The sequence below is a fragment of the Sorex fumeus genome, unplaced genomic scaffold, assembly GCF_029834395.1.
Source record: "Sorex fumeus unplaced genomic scaffold, SorFum_2.1 ptg000007l, whole genome shotgun sequence".
NCBI lineage: Eukaryota > Metazoa > Chordata > Mammalia > Eulipotyphla > Soricidae > Sorex > Sorex fumeus.
This window is the reverse complement of record NW_026606064.1, coordinates 12,101,853-12,117,294: the sequence shown is the minus strand read 5'-3', so window position 1 is coordinate 12,117,294 and position 15,442 is coordinate 12,101,853. Positions and strand designations below refer to the sequence as shown.

The following is a 15,442-nucleotide window of genomic DNA, read 5'->3' as shown; positions in this document are numbered from 1 at the left end:
TTTCAAAATTTCACAATTGCAGCCAAGTGAGTCGCTCCCGCTGGCACTCTAGAGTCAAGCACAACGTCAGGATGCAACCCAGACCTCCTGCAGGCAAACTTACACCCTCCAGTGCTCCGAGCTAGCTACTTGGCTGGTCCAACAAACTCTATTCTAAGTCTCAAAATTCAAGCCACCGGGCCCTAGCCAAAAAAAAATAAATAAAATCCACAAACTGAAAACTTGCACGGTTCATTCACGTACAGGCAAACGACACCCATCCCAAGAGAGGTCTCTCTCTGTCCTGAAAGGCGGGCCAGGCGCAGAGCTGGGGCTCCCCCACCCCGGGAAGGCGACAACTCTTCCCAGCAACTTGCACCGAGCGAACTTGCAGCACGGTGCCGCCAGTGGGTGGTTCGCGCGAGCTGAGAGCCGCCCCCCCCCCCCGCCCCCCGGCTCCTCCTCTTCCAGCGCCGATGACCTCCCCAAGATGGCGGGCAGCGGGGACCCACTTCCGCTTCCGGAGCGAGCGGCCGGGCCGGAGGGGGGGGGGGCAAGATGGCGGCAGCAGTCGGGGTCCGCGGCCGGTGCGAGCTGCCGCCGGGCTCCGGCCCAGGCTGGTTCCTCAGCCTTTCCGCCTTGCTGAGCGTGGCGGCCCGCGGGGCCCTCGCCACCACGCACTGGGTCGTCACGGAGGACGGGAAGATCCAGCAGCAGGTAGCGGCCGGGGTGTGTGTGTGTGTGTGTGTGTGTGCGTGTGTGCGTGCGTGTGTGTGCGTGTGTGTGGTGGGGGAGGGTTGCCCCTCTCGGCCGTCGGCGCGCGGGGGGATTCCCCGGGCGGGCGGACGGGCTGGCGGGCTCGGGGCTGTTTGGGCCCCGCCCCCCGCCCCCTCCCACGCTTCCGGGGTGGGGGGTCCCGGGCGCCCCGGCCCCGGCGCCGCCCGGCTGCCCCGCGGCACCGCCGCCGTCCGGCCAGATCTCCCCCTTGCACCCTTCCCCCCGGGGTCCGCGCGCCGCCGCGGGCACTGCGTGGTGGACAGGCTGGGGGGCGGGGATGCAGGGGTGGGGGTCGGGCCCTGGCGACGTTTGTTCCTCGTGCTCGGCCCAAACCTCACAGTCCCCCCCCCCCCTCCTCGGGCCCACGCGGCGGCGTCACCAGCCCACCCTCCCTCTTGCCTCCCCGAGGAGAGGAAGAAAGCAGGTGTCCTCTCCGGGGGGATGGGGGGGGGGGCGCGCGCGTGTGGGTCCCCGGGGCAGTGACAGTTTGGGCGGCTGCGGGGGGGCCTGGGCTGCGTGTCGCTGACTGCCCCTTCCTGCGCCGGCCGCATCGCAACGCAACGCAACGCAACGCAACACAACGCGCCCCGGACTGTGCGGCTCTCGTCTGGGCGCCCGTTTGCCGTCGGGCGGGGGGCGGGCAGGGGACCCCACACTGGCCACAGCCAGGACCACCCCCCCACACACACACACACACATACACCCGTCCCCTTGCCTAGCCCGGCCTGCCCGCAGGTGCCTCTCGCTCACCCTGTGGCCTGCCACCCGCCCCCCGGCTCGCCTCCTGCACGGTGCCTTTTCCCCCAGTTCTGCGCCCCAGCCCTCCCGGGGACCAGGATGTGCCGTTTCCGCAGGCCCTGCACACTTTCCCTAGAGGGCTGGCTGCTTGCTGTTTTCTTATGTAATGTTAGGGGATGGTCTGCGTTTATTGGTTTTTTTTGGGGGGGGGGAGTGTAGGGGGGAGCTGCCACAAGACTCTGTATGTGTGTGTGTGCGCGTGTGTGTGCGCACTGAAGAATTTAAGTAAACTTGTGTGCGTGTATGTGTGCGTGTGCGTGTGCGTGTGTGTGCGTGTGCGCCTGCGCCTGTTCTGATGGAGAATCTCGGTCAACTCGATGACTTCCAGCAGCCTCGAGGAGCAGCAATCTGGAAAAGTCCAGCAGACGCTGCGGATGCAGAATGCATGGTTTCCCACCGCCCCCCCACACACACCTTTCCCCCCCAGCACCAATACCAACAGTGCAAGAGAGAGCATCACTGACCACCTCATCAGCATTAGCCACGGTCAGCCAAAAACCAGACCTTTGGGTTGTGTATGATGGATCGGGCGTGATAGAGGAGACAGAAACAGGTTTGCTTTGGTCCGACAGTGAGGGTCCAACTCTGAGCGTTCAGTGGGATGGCGGATTTTTTTTTTCACCTTCCTCGCCCCCCTCCTTCACCGCCCCCCTACACACACAACACACACACACACACACACACACACACACACAAAGGTGCTAAGCACACACTTTTGAAACAGCATCAGTGTTGGTGAGTGATTTGAGAAAAGACAGACTTCCTCTGAGGGGCCTTTTTCTTTTTACCTGACTTAACATTGGACCCCAAAACAAAAAAAGTCTTTAGCCATGCCAGCTGAAATGGAAAACATAGACCATGTGTTTCAGAAGCGCTTGGAAGACATTGCAAAGCCTGCATATAAGGGTTTGGGGATTGAACTCTGGCCTGCCTGCTCCGTGCAGGGCAAGCGCCCACCTACTGTATTATCACTTGATCCTTCGGCCCCACGAGGTGTGGAAATCTTCAGTAAGTCCTGACTGAGTCTCACCTCCTTTTGTTTTCTGTTGACAGTCTGTTGATGAAGGTAGGGGAGACCCCCCCCCCCAGGTGGACTGGGATTAAGTCCCCCTGCTGTGAAGGAGCTCTTTTGTAGTTTGGGTTTTGACCACAGGTATTTAGTCTCTGTGACATTGACGCCTTCCATTTGGGGGCCCTGCCTGCCAGTCTACTGGAGGAAGCCACCCCTCTGAAAAGGGAAACCTGGTAGAAATGTGTTCTTTGTACACTGAACACTGCAGCAAGAACATAGAAGAATATATGGAATTTGTTTTAACTTATTCCTTTCGGTTTGGGGGGGGGGCACACCCAGTGATGCTCAGGGCTTACTCCTAGCTCTGTGCTCAGGGATCACTTCTGGGGGTACTTGGGACAATATGGGGTGCCTGAGATTGAACCCGGATCAGCCACATGCAAGGCAAGTTGCCTACTTGCTCTACTGCCTCTCCCATGCCCCCCTCCTTCCCCACCCCAGGAATTTCTTATTTTTGCCCGTGATAAAAAATTTATGCATGTTTCAGTGTGGGTGTGAAAGCTAAAGACTTTTCTGCATCTCTGTTTAGTCACCCCAGCTCAGAGTAGTTAGGCTTAAAGTTCGGAAAGCGAGATTTCTAGGTGGCAAAGGCTGCTCAACTGGTTTTGTGCGAAGGGGACCCAGGTTCAGTCTCCAGCACCGTCAGGAACCCAGAGTAGCCTCCTGGGCACCCCTGGATACGGCCCGAAAACAAAGCAAGACAACAATATTTCTTTACTATGTGATTTTTTAAGCGAATTTTCTGGTACTTCCTTGTTGACACCAACTTTTATATAGAATGGAGGAAAAAGTTGGTGTCAACAAGAATAAAAATAAGCAAGGAGAAGGAAGTTGTATGATCTGAAGGAAAAACTGCCTATGAATAAAGAAACAGTGATCTGACTACTATCGCCGGCTTCTGAATCCTGCACTGATGGCGCGTGTGGCGGAGACTGCCGTCATTTGGCTTGGCAGCTGGGGGGAATGTTCCCTTCTGCACTCTCTGCTCTGTTAGGAGGCACACCTTCTAGATGTTCTTGCCATCAGCTTTCTGGGGTGCCCTTGAATCCCAGAGGGCAGTAAGGGGACCACCACAGAAACTTCCTCCCCACCTCCTGGTCTCTGTTCTTTCAGCTTCAGCCTTTGACACATTTCTGCACTTACACAGCGGAACTAGGAAAACACCCACCTCATGCAAGCCAGGGTCCTTACCAGGCAAGGGGGGTGGGGGGGGGAGGCAGTGCTGGAGGTTGCTAGAGGGATCTTCGGTTTAATTTGGCAGTGGGTCTTTTGGTTGGCTGTATTGTGAAACGTATACTTCGAGGGCTGGAGCAATAGCACAGCGGGTAGGGCGTTCGCCTTACAAGCGGCCAACATGGCCGACCCGAGTTCGATTCCTCCGCCCCTCTCGGAGAGCCCGGCAAGCTACCGAGAGTATTCAATATGCCAGACACAGTAACAACAAAGTCTCCAATGGAGACGTTACTGGGCCCGCTCGAGCAAATCGACGATCAACGGGAGGGCCTTTACCTTACCTTTACCTTTATACTTCGAGGTAATATTTTTATATTGATTTTGTTTCATACTGACGTTCTTTATAAAGCCTAAAGAGTGAGGCACTCTTTTTGTGTATGTTGTTTGGGGGCCACACCTTGGTGGTGCTCAGGGCTTCTTCCTGGGTCTGTGATCAGAAATCACTCCTGGTGAGGCCAGGGAACCATGTAAGGTGCTGGGTTGGCCAGGTTGAACCCTTGTGCTATCTCTAAGGCTTCCGTGGCACTTTCATTTTCAGCATAAGGGCCTGGAAGTTAGATAAACCTTAGCCTGGTTGGTATAGGAGACTAATGTAATTTCTGTGTTAAAAAATCACATTTCTTGAAGTTGGAGAAATAGTACAGCAGGTAAGGCGCTGGCTTTGCACTCGGCTGACCAGGTTTGATCCCCTGCATGGCACACGGTCCCCTGAACACTGCCAGAGGGATTCCTGAGTGCAGAGCCAGGAGTAACTCCTGAGCATTGCCAGGTGGGCCCCCCACACACACACACCCCGCCAATCACATTGGTTGTTCCGAATTACTAGGTTAATGATGAATTTCCAAATTGTTACCAGTTTGCTAGTTGTAGGTTTATTGAATCTGGAAGTTTGGCTTCATAAGCAGTCAGTATAGAGCCTGGATATGCTTTTTCTTCAGGTTTCAATTCTTAAATAGTGTTACCTTTTTTATTTGTCTTAAAACATTACAGAGTTAATTTCTTTGACAAATGTACCATCTGTCCCCTTTTTTGATTAGAACTTTTGCTATTTTAGATTTGGGAAGAAAAATTTTTGAGGGATCTAGGATACAACTCATTGAGAAAATTACCTGAACAAACACAACTAACGAATGACTTTTGTTGGTAGCTGTAAGTAGCTAATGTATCTATACTAAAGGTAAAGGTAAAGGTAAAGGCCCTCCCGTTGATCGTCGATTTGCTCGAGCGGGCCCAGTAACGTCTCCATTGGAGACTTTGTTGTTACTGTGTCTGGCATATCGAATACTCTCGGTAGCTTGCCGGGCTCTCCGAGAGGGGCGGAGGAATCGAACTCGGGTCGGCCATGTTGTGTTGGCCGCTTGTAAGGGCGAACGCCCTACCCGCTGTGCTATTGCTCCATCTATACTAGTTCCTTAAAAAGCAAGAACCTTGTACTTAGTTTATTTCCTCTCCCATAGTACCATAGATTTAAAAAAAAAATTGAAATAAAATAAATGCAAATTTGGGAGTAGTGAAGGAAATGGTTTCTCTTTCCAAGTTTACTTGTGTAAAATGTTGTGTGGTCGCCTCCCTGTTTGGGTTGTGGGAATAATTGAGGGTCCCAAATAGGCATGAATTAGTCTGGGAGTAATTTAGCCATTTTGCCTGCTGTGAAATAAATGTCTTTGGAATAAACCTCCTTTTACCTGCTCAGAACAAATGAAGTTTTTGGCAAACTGATGCTCAGAAGCTTAGCAGCATTGGCAAAGAACTGTTTGACACCTGCCTACCTCAGTCTCTAAGACCCGAGGAAGGGTGCTCAGGTTTATTTGGACAGACTGGCTAAGTCCAGTCTATTGGTCTGATTCAGCTTCTTCGTGAAGGAGTGATTTGCTCTAGTGTGATGTGAAGTGGTGTTGTTTGTCTGTGAGAAACCGTTTTCTTGCGTCTATGAAGCTGACAGCGCTAGTGCTTTTCAGGACAGAATCTGCCTTTTGGACACTGAGCTTTGCTTCTATGTTTGTACATTAAGGGATTTACTTAAAATGCTGTGATAAGCCACCAACTAGCTAGACACCTGCTGAACTTTTGCATTTGGTCCTAGACATGAGCCTGAAAACCCTTCTCAGTCCTGTATTTTAGGTATTTCCACTATTATTTGTCTATTACCTACAAAATAGGACCTTAGGAATGGACGCAGTATACGGAGACTAGTGATCACTTGTGAGTTTCAAAAGAAAAGGCATGTGGGCATGCGGGACTGAGTGTACAGTCCAGGGGAAAGGAGAAACAGGGACTGGGCCCCAGGCTGGTCGGTACTCGGTTTATTTCTCTCTTCTCCCCAGCGTAGTCTGGTCTCTTCCTTACAGCACAATCATGGTCTTGGTCATAGTCCCAGTGGCCATAGCTCCATCATCCTAGTCTCCTCGTAGACCTCAAAGTCCTCTACTTCGTTATCGTCTAGTCTCTCTAGTCTCCTCCTACCCCTTACAGCATAGTTATATAGAAACCGTGAAGGGTGGGGGTACCCATAGATGGGGTTGGACATTATAACAACAAACAGAGGCAAAGCCACTCCTTCAGGGGTATCTCTAGGGGATTAACTCAAGGACAAAGTCTCATCTGAGGGTTCAGCTTTCTAGATTACTAGGAGATCCGCTCAGGGGTGGGATTCCATCTAGGGTGTATTGCTTTCTCCTTTCCTCAGCTAGTAATCCATTTAAACGATCATAGTAAATTTACTTCTTATAATATTTCTATTCATTTTATATGGACACAGTAAGAGAGATATTAAGCCTAAAGGTTGGCTCTTCTTGGGGACATCTCGCTATATATCCCAGACTACAGTCCTCAGGCCAGGTTAGTTTTTCCTAACCCCAGCAAGGTCCTTATTCAGTTCCTTCTCTTTGGGTCATGACAGAGTTTGTTCCATGACCATGCTCTTAACTTGTTATACTTATGGCACTTAGCTTATCCCTTTCTGATGCCTGGGTAGTTTACAGCTTGCCCTGGGTCCATCCAGTCTCTTCATCGGGACCCGCCTTTTGGGGGTGTTAGGAAGTAAGGGCAACTGAGGCTTAAGTCAGGTAAATATGATGGATGCCAGGAGTAAATATTATTTGGAGTCTATTAATTCCCATGTTACAAAAACATAGCATCAACTGTCATCCTGTTCTATACAAAAAGGCCATTGCTAAATAAACCATGCGTGTGACATAGAGGAAAAAGAAAAGTAATGTAGGATTATTAGTGCTTGATGAAATTGGGTGTGCCTCAGGGGCACTGTTGTGGGAGTAGCTCAGTAAAATAAGCTCCCTGCGGGAGGAGCAGGGAGGAGCAAGACTAACCAAATGTTATCCAACAATCGCTTTATAAATATTTTCCCCAGCTGTTTATTGAACAAGTCCTGTCTATCCACTTTGCATCAGCCATGTGTTTGATGGACATGCTAGTTACTGTTAGGTACTGTGACACAAAACTCTTATTTTTCTTTGGAGGTGAGCAAGCTGTAACTCCTTAACCTTTTTCTCCCCAACTCCCCCCAACTCTTTTAGTCATCTAGATAAGTGGGTTTTGTTTTTTTTCTTTTTCCTGGTGTTTGAAGGGAAGTGGGTTTTGGCCACACTTGGTAGGGCTCAGGAACTACTCTCAGTTCTGTGTTTGAGGATCGCTCTCACTGATCCTGGGGGACCATGGGGTTGTGAGCCGGGATCCAGCCAAGGCCACCTGCAAGCACAGCGGTCACTTTAACCCCTGTGCTGTTTCTCTGGCCTACATAAGTGGTCATCCAACTTTCCTTAGCATACAAGTAATCCAGGGGGCAGGTGCTTTCTGAAATACAGAGTCCCAGGCCATTTGGTGTGTCTGATTCCAGGGGCTGGCGACAAAATCAAGGATTCTGCTTTCTCTTTCCTTTCCCCTTCCCTTCATTGTTGTGGTGGTTGCAGCAGCCAGAGCTTGTGCGCACAGGTGCGCGCGCGCACACACACACACACACACACACACACACACACACACACACACAGAGCTACAGGAGTTACACTGAGGCCAGAAATGGGATTCTTGCCCCTCAGCCTTGTGCTTGCCAGGAAAGTAGATCCTCGTGTCACTGGACTGTCACTGCCCAAGTCTCCAGATCTGTTTCCCATGACATTCTGACCCAGATGGTTCACTGTGGGTTATTCAGAGAAACTTGGTATAAGTAATACACCAAATGTCTTATTTCTTCTTCAGGCCTTATCTTTTTTTTTTGGATTGGGGGCCTGGAGAGGGCTTGGTGCAATGGAAGAGGATCTGGGCCCCAGCCATCAGTGCTCAGGGATCATTCTTGGCAATGCTTGGGGGACCATATGCCATGCTGGGATTTGAACTGGGCTTGGCCACATATACGGCAAGCACCTTACCCCCTATACTAGCTCTCTGACCCACCACTCTTCTCTTGGCCTCTTTGCCACAAGTAATCTCTCTGTCTCTCTGTCTCTGTCTCTGTATCTCTCTCTCATTTGTTTTGGGGCTCGCACCCAGCAGTGCTCAGGGGTTACTCCTGGTAGGCTTGGGAGACCATGTGGGATGCCAGGAACTGAACCCAGGTCAGCAACATACAAGGCAAACACCCTAGCTGCTGTACTATCTCTCCGGCCCCTCTCTTTCTTTGGACTTACGATGTCATAGAGGTGCTCAGCATATGGCTTTTGACTTTTTCCCCCCACCATGCCTCAGCTATTTTTGTGTACATCTTTTGGCTTCTGGGCCACCCCAGGCAGTACTGTGCCAGGGGCTCCTTTAGCCCGGCCTCTTAGGCTCTCTCTCTCCCAGCTTCTGCAGCTCAGACCTTTGCCCCAGGTTGATAGATTCCAGACCTCTCTAATCACTCTGTGTTCCTTTCACAATGAGTGGTGGGTCCCTCAAGTGTTTCATGACCCCCTCTGAACTCAATTTTCCCTTTACCTGTGTCCTGGCATTTTCCTAAACGAACTGACATATTGAAAGGGCCTTTCACCATCAACCCATCACAATCTGCTTATGGTGCCCATTCTTTAGTGTGTCTCTTTTTTTGTTTGTTTGTTTGTTTTTTGCTTTTTAGGTCACACCCGGTGGTGCTTAGGGGTTACTCCTGGCTCTGCACTCAGGAACCACTCGCAGCAGTGCTTGGGGGGCCATATGGGATGCTGGGGATCGAACCTGGGTTGGCTGCATGCAAGGCAAACACCCTACCCTCTGTGCTATAGCTCTAGCCCCCTTTTTAGCACAACTTAGTGATCTGGCCCTTCTTCTTGCGTGCCCCTACCCCCCTAAGCCCCAGGCTCAGTCTTGCTGTGCTCTCTTTTCTTCTTGAATCTTGTTGTTTTCCTGAGAACCCCTTGCTGGCTGACCCAAACTCTTTCCTATAGAAACACCTAGAATAGCCCCAGTCAAATAAGCCACTTCCTGGGGAGGCCTTCTCTGCATGTCCTTTCATGCACAGACACGCACGCTCCTTGTAGGGAGTGACCAGCCTCTCCCACTCTGCTTAACCATGCAAGCTGCCACACAGCACTCCTGCGGGGGCGGGATCGTGGTGTTTGCAGTAAGAAGGAAGTTTGAGGAGCGGTTCCCAGCCTCTAGAACTTAAACCATGTTCCAGCAGTTGGAACGCTCACCCCCATGGCCGTTTCATCTGGAGCCAATCTCAGAGAAGGGCTTTCCATCAGCGAGTCAACCCTGAGGCCTGCAGGCCAGCTGCTGTGCCAGCCGGGAGGCGCTCTGGTTCCAGCATCCGTGCTTGCCCTTTGTGTGGGTCACATCGTGTGCCTGAGAGTAGCTGACCTCTGAGTCCCTGAGGTTGCATCGCACAATTGCACAAGTCGGCTCAACAGCATGCGGGATGCCCAAGTTCAATCCCTGACACAGCATGGTCCCCTGAGCCCTGCCAGGTGTGGCTCCCCCACCTCCCCCACCACCACCCCACAGTAAAAAAGATGCAGGCAGTGAGGTAAAAATGATAAGCAAGCATCATGTCACTGTCACTGTCCTCCCATTGTTCATCGATTTGCTCGAGCAGGCCCAGTAACGTCTCCATTGTGAGACTTTGTTGTTACTGTGTTTGGCATATCGAATACGCCACAGGTAGCTTGCTAGGCTTTGCCATGCAGGTGAGATACTCTCGGTAGCTTGCCAGGCTCTCCAAGAGGGGTGGAGGAATCGAACCCAGGTCGCCCATGTTGGCCACTTGCAAGGCAAACTCCCTACCCGCTGTGCTATCTATCGCTCCAGCCCAAGCAAGCAAGCAAGCATCATAAGCATGGAAAAAAAAAATAATGATCCAGAAGGACAAAGAAATCGGAGAGATAATACAGGGCTAAGACACATGCGGTGCATGCAGCCGACCCCAGTTGGATCCCTGCTACCAGGCGAGCCCTGCCAGCAATAATTGCCCAAACACCTAGCCAGGAATCAGTAGCTCCTGAGCACTTCTGGGTATGGCCTGTCCCTTTCCTTCCCACCTCCAAAAACACCTAGAAGGCAGATGTGGACTGCAGGGGCGGGGCCACTGTGCTTTTGAGGAGGGGTCAGGCCGGGGGGGGTATGGCAGTTGCCATGAACATGAACAGAATTCACCCCGACGGCAAGGTTGGATCCAGGCTCGCCTGCAGGGTGGGCTGACATGTCCCATCAGCTTTGCGCTCTGCGAAGGGCCCCAGCAGGGAGCAGGGTCCCAGGAGCTCAGCCTTGCTTCATGGTGGGTGGCAGGGAGTTGCCCTCTCTGCGAGGTGACTCTTGGTGCTCCCTCTGCCCAGACCCGACCCTCAGTTCTCAATCATCTTCTTGATCACTTGGCACCCTGGGATTTGCCATCAGCCCACTGGCTTTGAATTGTTTCCAGTCTGTCAGGGCGCCACACCTGGCAGTGTTGTGGGAGCTATTTCCAGCTATTTCCAACTCTGTGCCGTGGGGGCGGGGAGCTGCTCCTGACGGTGTGATGCCCAGGGTTCCGCAGAAATCCCCGGTGCCAGCCCACCGGGTCCCCCCACTGCCCTGAGCTGACTGCCGGGACCAGGTCCCTCACCCTGACCTCTCAGGCTTCACCTTGGCTCTGGGAGTCTTCAGTCTTGGGACCCCTGTAGCTTCTCTCTGCATGTGTGCTCCCCACACACTCTTCTGCCATCTGGTGGCGTGAAATAGCCCCTCGGCCCCAGGGCAGCAGCCCCAGAGCTGTCTCCTGGCGGGGAATCTCCACCTGCCTCCCCACTTGTTGCTGGATCGCTCAGATCTGGAGATCTGCTCCCTTCACTGGCTCTTCTCACATCTGCTTCGTCTGTCAGGATTCCAGAATGCACCATGGGCCAAGCTAACTTTCTCCTGGGCCTCTGCTCCTCCTACCCTGCTCTTACCACAAATCCTTCCATTCATGGGTCCCTTGGTACCGGAGAAGTTTTTACACAACCCCAGGTATGCAAGTGTATAAAATAGGTATACAAGGAAGACTTTTTCTGATAATACACCCTAAATTTATTTTGAAACAGATTAAAAAAAAAAAAACTAAGTGACCCTGGCCAGAGCGGCCAACAGCTGTTGGCACCCCATATGGTCTTCCAAACCTGCCAGGAGTGATCCCTGAGTGCAGAGCCAGGAATAACGCCTGAACACCACCGGGAGTGGCCCAAAAACAAAAACAAAAGTAGTGGCTGGCCTGAGAGATGGGACAACGGGTAGGGTGCGTGCCCTGCACACTGCTGTGATTCTAGAGCACCGGAGTAAGCCCTGAGCACTGCCAGGTGTGGCCCCAAAACAATGGCCGAAGATTGCTAGACTCCATTTAAGACCACAGCCCATAATTTGAGGAGTTAGGGTCTGTCTCTCTCCTGAACCTATGCAGTCTCCTCCTAACCTCTCTCCTCACAGCCACTTTTTTTTTTATTAGTGAAACACCATGAGGTACAGTTGTAGATTTACAAATTTTTGTGTTTGGGTTTCGTTTATACAATGACCAAATACCCATCCCTCCACCAGTGCCCATTTTCCACCACCATGGATAATATCCCTCCCCCCCCCCATCCCCCCATTCCACCCTGCCACTGTGGCAGGGCATTCCCCCCTGTTCTCTCTCTCCTTTTGGGTGTTGTGGTCAGCAAAAGAGGCATTGAGTGGTAAACATGTTCAGTCCATAGTTTACTTTCGACATGCATCTCCCCTCCTGGGAGGATCCTCCAAACACCCTTTATTTGGTGCTCCCTTCTCTATCTGAGCTGCCCTTTGCCCTAGAATACCCGGCTGGCCTCTAAGCTATGGAGTAATACTCCTGGTGCTGATCTCAGCTATTCTTGGGTATTAATCTCATATTTTGTTATTTTATCACAGCCACTTTTTGTCCTGGTGAGTCTTGTTCTCCCCAGAGCAGCTGTAGTGATCTTTTATTTATTGGGTTGGGAGGAGCACCCACACCTGATCTCGGTGGCACTGGGGATCACACTCGTGGCCTCACACTGGCAATACAGGCGCCTTTAGCATCCCGTAGCTCTTGACTTGCATCTTGCCTTTCCCCCCACTTTCCTTGGCTGTGGTGGTTGCAGTGGCCGGCAGTACTCACTCATGACTGGGCCGCCAAGCGAGCCCCAGCGTTCTCACGCTTCTCTTGATTGCAGTGCCGCAGATCACAGATGGCAGCGCCACTGGGATTGGTGGGGTCGAGCAAGGGATAGGACCCCCAGCCTCAGGCCTGCCGGGAAGCGTTCTGTCCCTGAGCCTCATCCCCTGGCCCCTCATCTGTGGTGTTTTTAGGGAGGAGTGTTTGTGGTCCCACCCAGTGGTCCCCAGGGTCTCATCCTGCCTCTGTGCTCAAGGGTCTCTCCCAGCAGCTCGGGGAACAAATGGCCACATACAGGGCAAGTACCTTACCGCTGAGCTCTCTCTCCATCCTCATTTATGTATTTCAGATCTGCTCTTTATTTCAGCTTTCTCTTTCCCTCCGACATCCTTAGTTGGTTGATTGTTTGCCTCTGTCTCTGTGTAACCAGGCCTCCTCATACACACAAGGCAAGTGCTCAGGAGCCATATGCCAAGCCTGACTAGTTATTTTTAAATTAAAGTCAGGTGACTGGCAGGAGGGCCCCTTCCCCCCACCCTCCACCCCCCAGTGGTGAATCCCGACTGCTTGCTGGGACGTTGAGGCGGATATTTTATTTTATTTTTTAAATTTTGTATTTATTTACTTTTTTTATTATTAGTGAATGTGACAGGTATTTTAATCTATAGAACAGCTCCAGAGAGTAGCACGTGACCAAGGTAACCCAGTGGAGAAATGGAGTCGGGAACGTTTTCATTCGAGCAAGGATTTGCTGAGTGTCTTTTGTGTGCTCCTTGCTCCCCTAGGCAGACCTAGTTCCCTTGCATCTGGGTGAACACAGATTCGAATGTTCTGAGTGTGAGGTGCATGGGATCGGCCACGAAGAGATCCAGCCCCCGAGTGTGTTCAATTAATGTTGTTTGTGGAACTTTCATTATCGAAATCAAATATCTCTGTGTCACTTTACCACGTGCTTCCCTAGGACTTAGCGCCTCTTACTGTCCGTCAGACAGATCTGGGGAAATCTAGGCATGGAACTTCTGGCTGCCTCTGGTTCCATTCCTTGCCGAAGGCCACACAGGAGGAAGGAGCAGAATGAACCCAGGCTCCCACCTGACTCCATAGCCTGTTCTGCAGGGTGAAACATTGCCACCAGCCTAAAAAGGCTTGTGCAATCTCTCCAGGGAAATAGTCATCAGAATTCAGTATTTTTTGGTTTGTTTTAAATCATTTGCAGTTTTATCATTGAGTTAAAGATTCAAATACTGGATCATTAAGAAATAATCTACTCTTCTGAAAAGGAAATGTTTGGGCTGAGAGATCAGCGGGAGTTCGGACACATCCTAACACACTTCCCACCTGGATTCAATTCCCGGCTCCTAGTGGTTCAGGGCACCACCAGATGCAGCCCAGAGGCCTAGGGTGACTCGGGTGTCCCATCACCAGAGACCCGAACAGCAACAGATCCTCAAGCCCTCATATTGGACGGCCTGTGGACCAATATGATTTGCCTGGTCCACCAGCGCACCTCTTTGGCAGGCTGCTGACCCACACTGATTTCTTCCCCTCACAGTTGATACTCCTCCTGTTTTGATGAGTAATCAAGTTGAAGTTGATTCATTTCTCCTTTTATTTTTTAATTTTTTTAAAAGCAGCAATTTCCACTATAAATTCCCCACCCCAACCCCCCAGAAAAAAGAAAAAAGTTATAAAATGCACAGTGAAAGTTCCGCAAGGTCCTGGAAGCAATCATTTGGAATTATTTGTCTGTCATTCCAAGAAAGTTACTTTGCATTTGCAGACATGTTCCCTTTTCTGGTAACACACAACTGGAAACATTTAATGTCACGATTAGCTTTTATTCAGTAAATATGAATAAAACTTAAATATCTGTGGTGTCCCTCTTTCTCCCTGATGACTGCGTGATGGGGGTTCAATTACACACTGCATGGTACTCAGTGGTATGGATTTTCTCTAGGTTGTTAAGCATGTTCCTTGTTGAGGGATATTTAGATTCTGCCCTGGTTTTTCTCATAATGGTGATGTGTTAGCGCATGTATCTTTGCATGCTTCTTTGGGTAGATTGAGTCATATGTACCTGCAATGAATTATTTGGGATGGGATTTTCCACTTTGAAGAATACATTAGATTACGTTTTTCTAGATATTTATTATCAAACCGTCTTCTGGAAGGATTGCTTCAGGAACCTTGTATCGGTTTGAAAATGTGCTCGCAGTATTGAGATAGGTCAAACGTTGGCTCATATCCCAGCACAAGTTAAGTGAAGGGCCGCAGAGATAGTGCAGCAGGTAAATAGTACTGCACGCTTGCCAAGCACGCAGCTGCCCTGGCTTCAATCTCCAGCATCCCATGTGGTCTCCCAAACCGCGCCCAGAATTAGCCTTGAGCACCACCTCTCCCAAAAACAGTAGCACTGTGGCACTGTCCTCCTGTTGTTCATCGATTTGCTCTAGCAGGCACCAGTAACGTCTCCATTGTGAGACTTGTTGTTACTGTTTTTTTGGCATATCACGGGGAGCTTACCAGGCTCTGTCGCATGGGCAAGATACTCTCGGTAACTTGCTGGGCTCTCCTAGAGGGTTGGAGGAATTGAACCCTGGTCGGCTGCGTGCAAGGCTAATGCCCTACCCGCTGTGCTATTGCTCCAGCCCAAAAACAGTCACCGTCACTGTTACTGTCCTCCCGTTGATAATCGATTTGCTCTAGCAGGCCCAGTAACATCTCCATCGTGAGACTTGTTACTGTGTTTGGCATATCGAATACGTCATGGGTAGCTTACCAGGCTTTGCCGTGTGGGCGGGATACTCTCAGTAGCTTGCCGGGCCTCCGAGAGGGGCAGAGGAATTGAACCCGGGACAGTTGGGTTGGCCGCGTGCAAGGCAAACGCCCTACCGCTGTGCTTTCACTCCAACAGTAACAACAGATAAATTGATTTTTTTTTTTAAAAGAAGTCTAGTGAAAGACTATTTCAGCCACTCCCTTAAACTAAGCAGTGTTGCAATCTGGGGTGGACATATGAAAAGGAAGTTTTGTTTGGTTTT

General features: G+C 51.1%; 1 protein-coding gene across 2 annotated transcripts in view; it reads left to right on the top strand.

Moving 5' to 3' along the window:
- The first annotated feature begins 529 nt into the window (after positions 1–529).
- The window catches only part of TTC17 (tetratricopeptide repeat domain 17), a 119,687-nt gene continuing 104,774 nt past the window's right edge, over positions 530–15,442 (top strand). For both annotated transcript variants that reach the window (XM_056133254.1, XM_056133245.1), the window contains exon 1: positions 530–696. In XM_056133254.1, the coding sequence (XP_055989229.1) occupies positions 538–696 (159 nt within the window). In that variant the 5' untranslated portion in view covers positions 530–537. The remainder of the gene's footprint in view (positions 697–15,442) is intronic.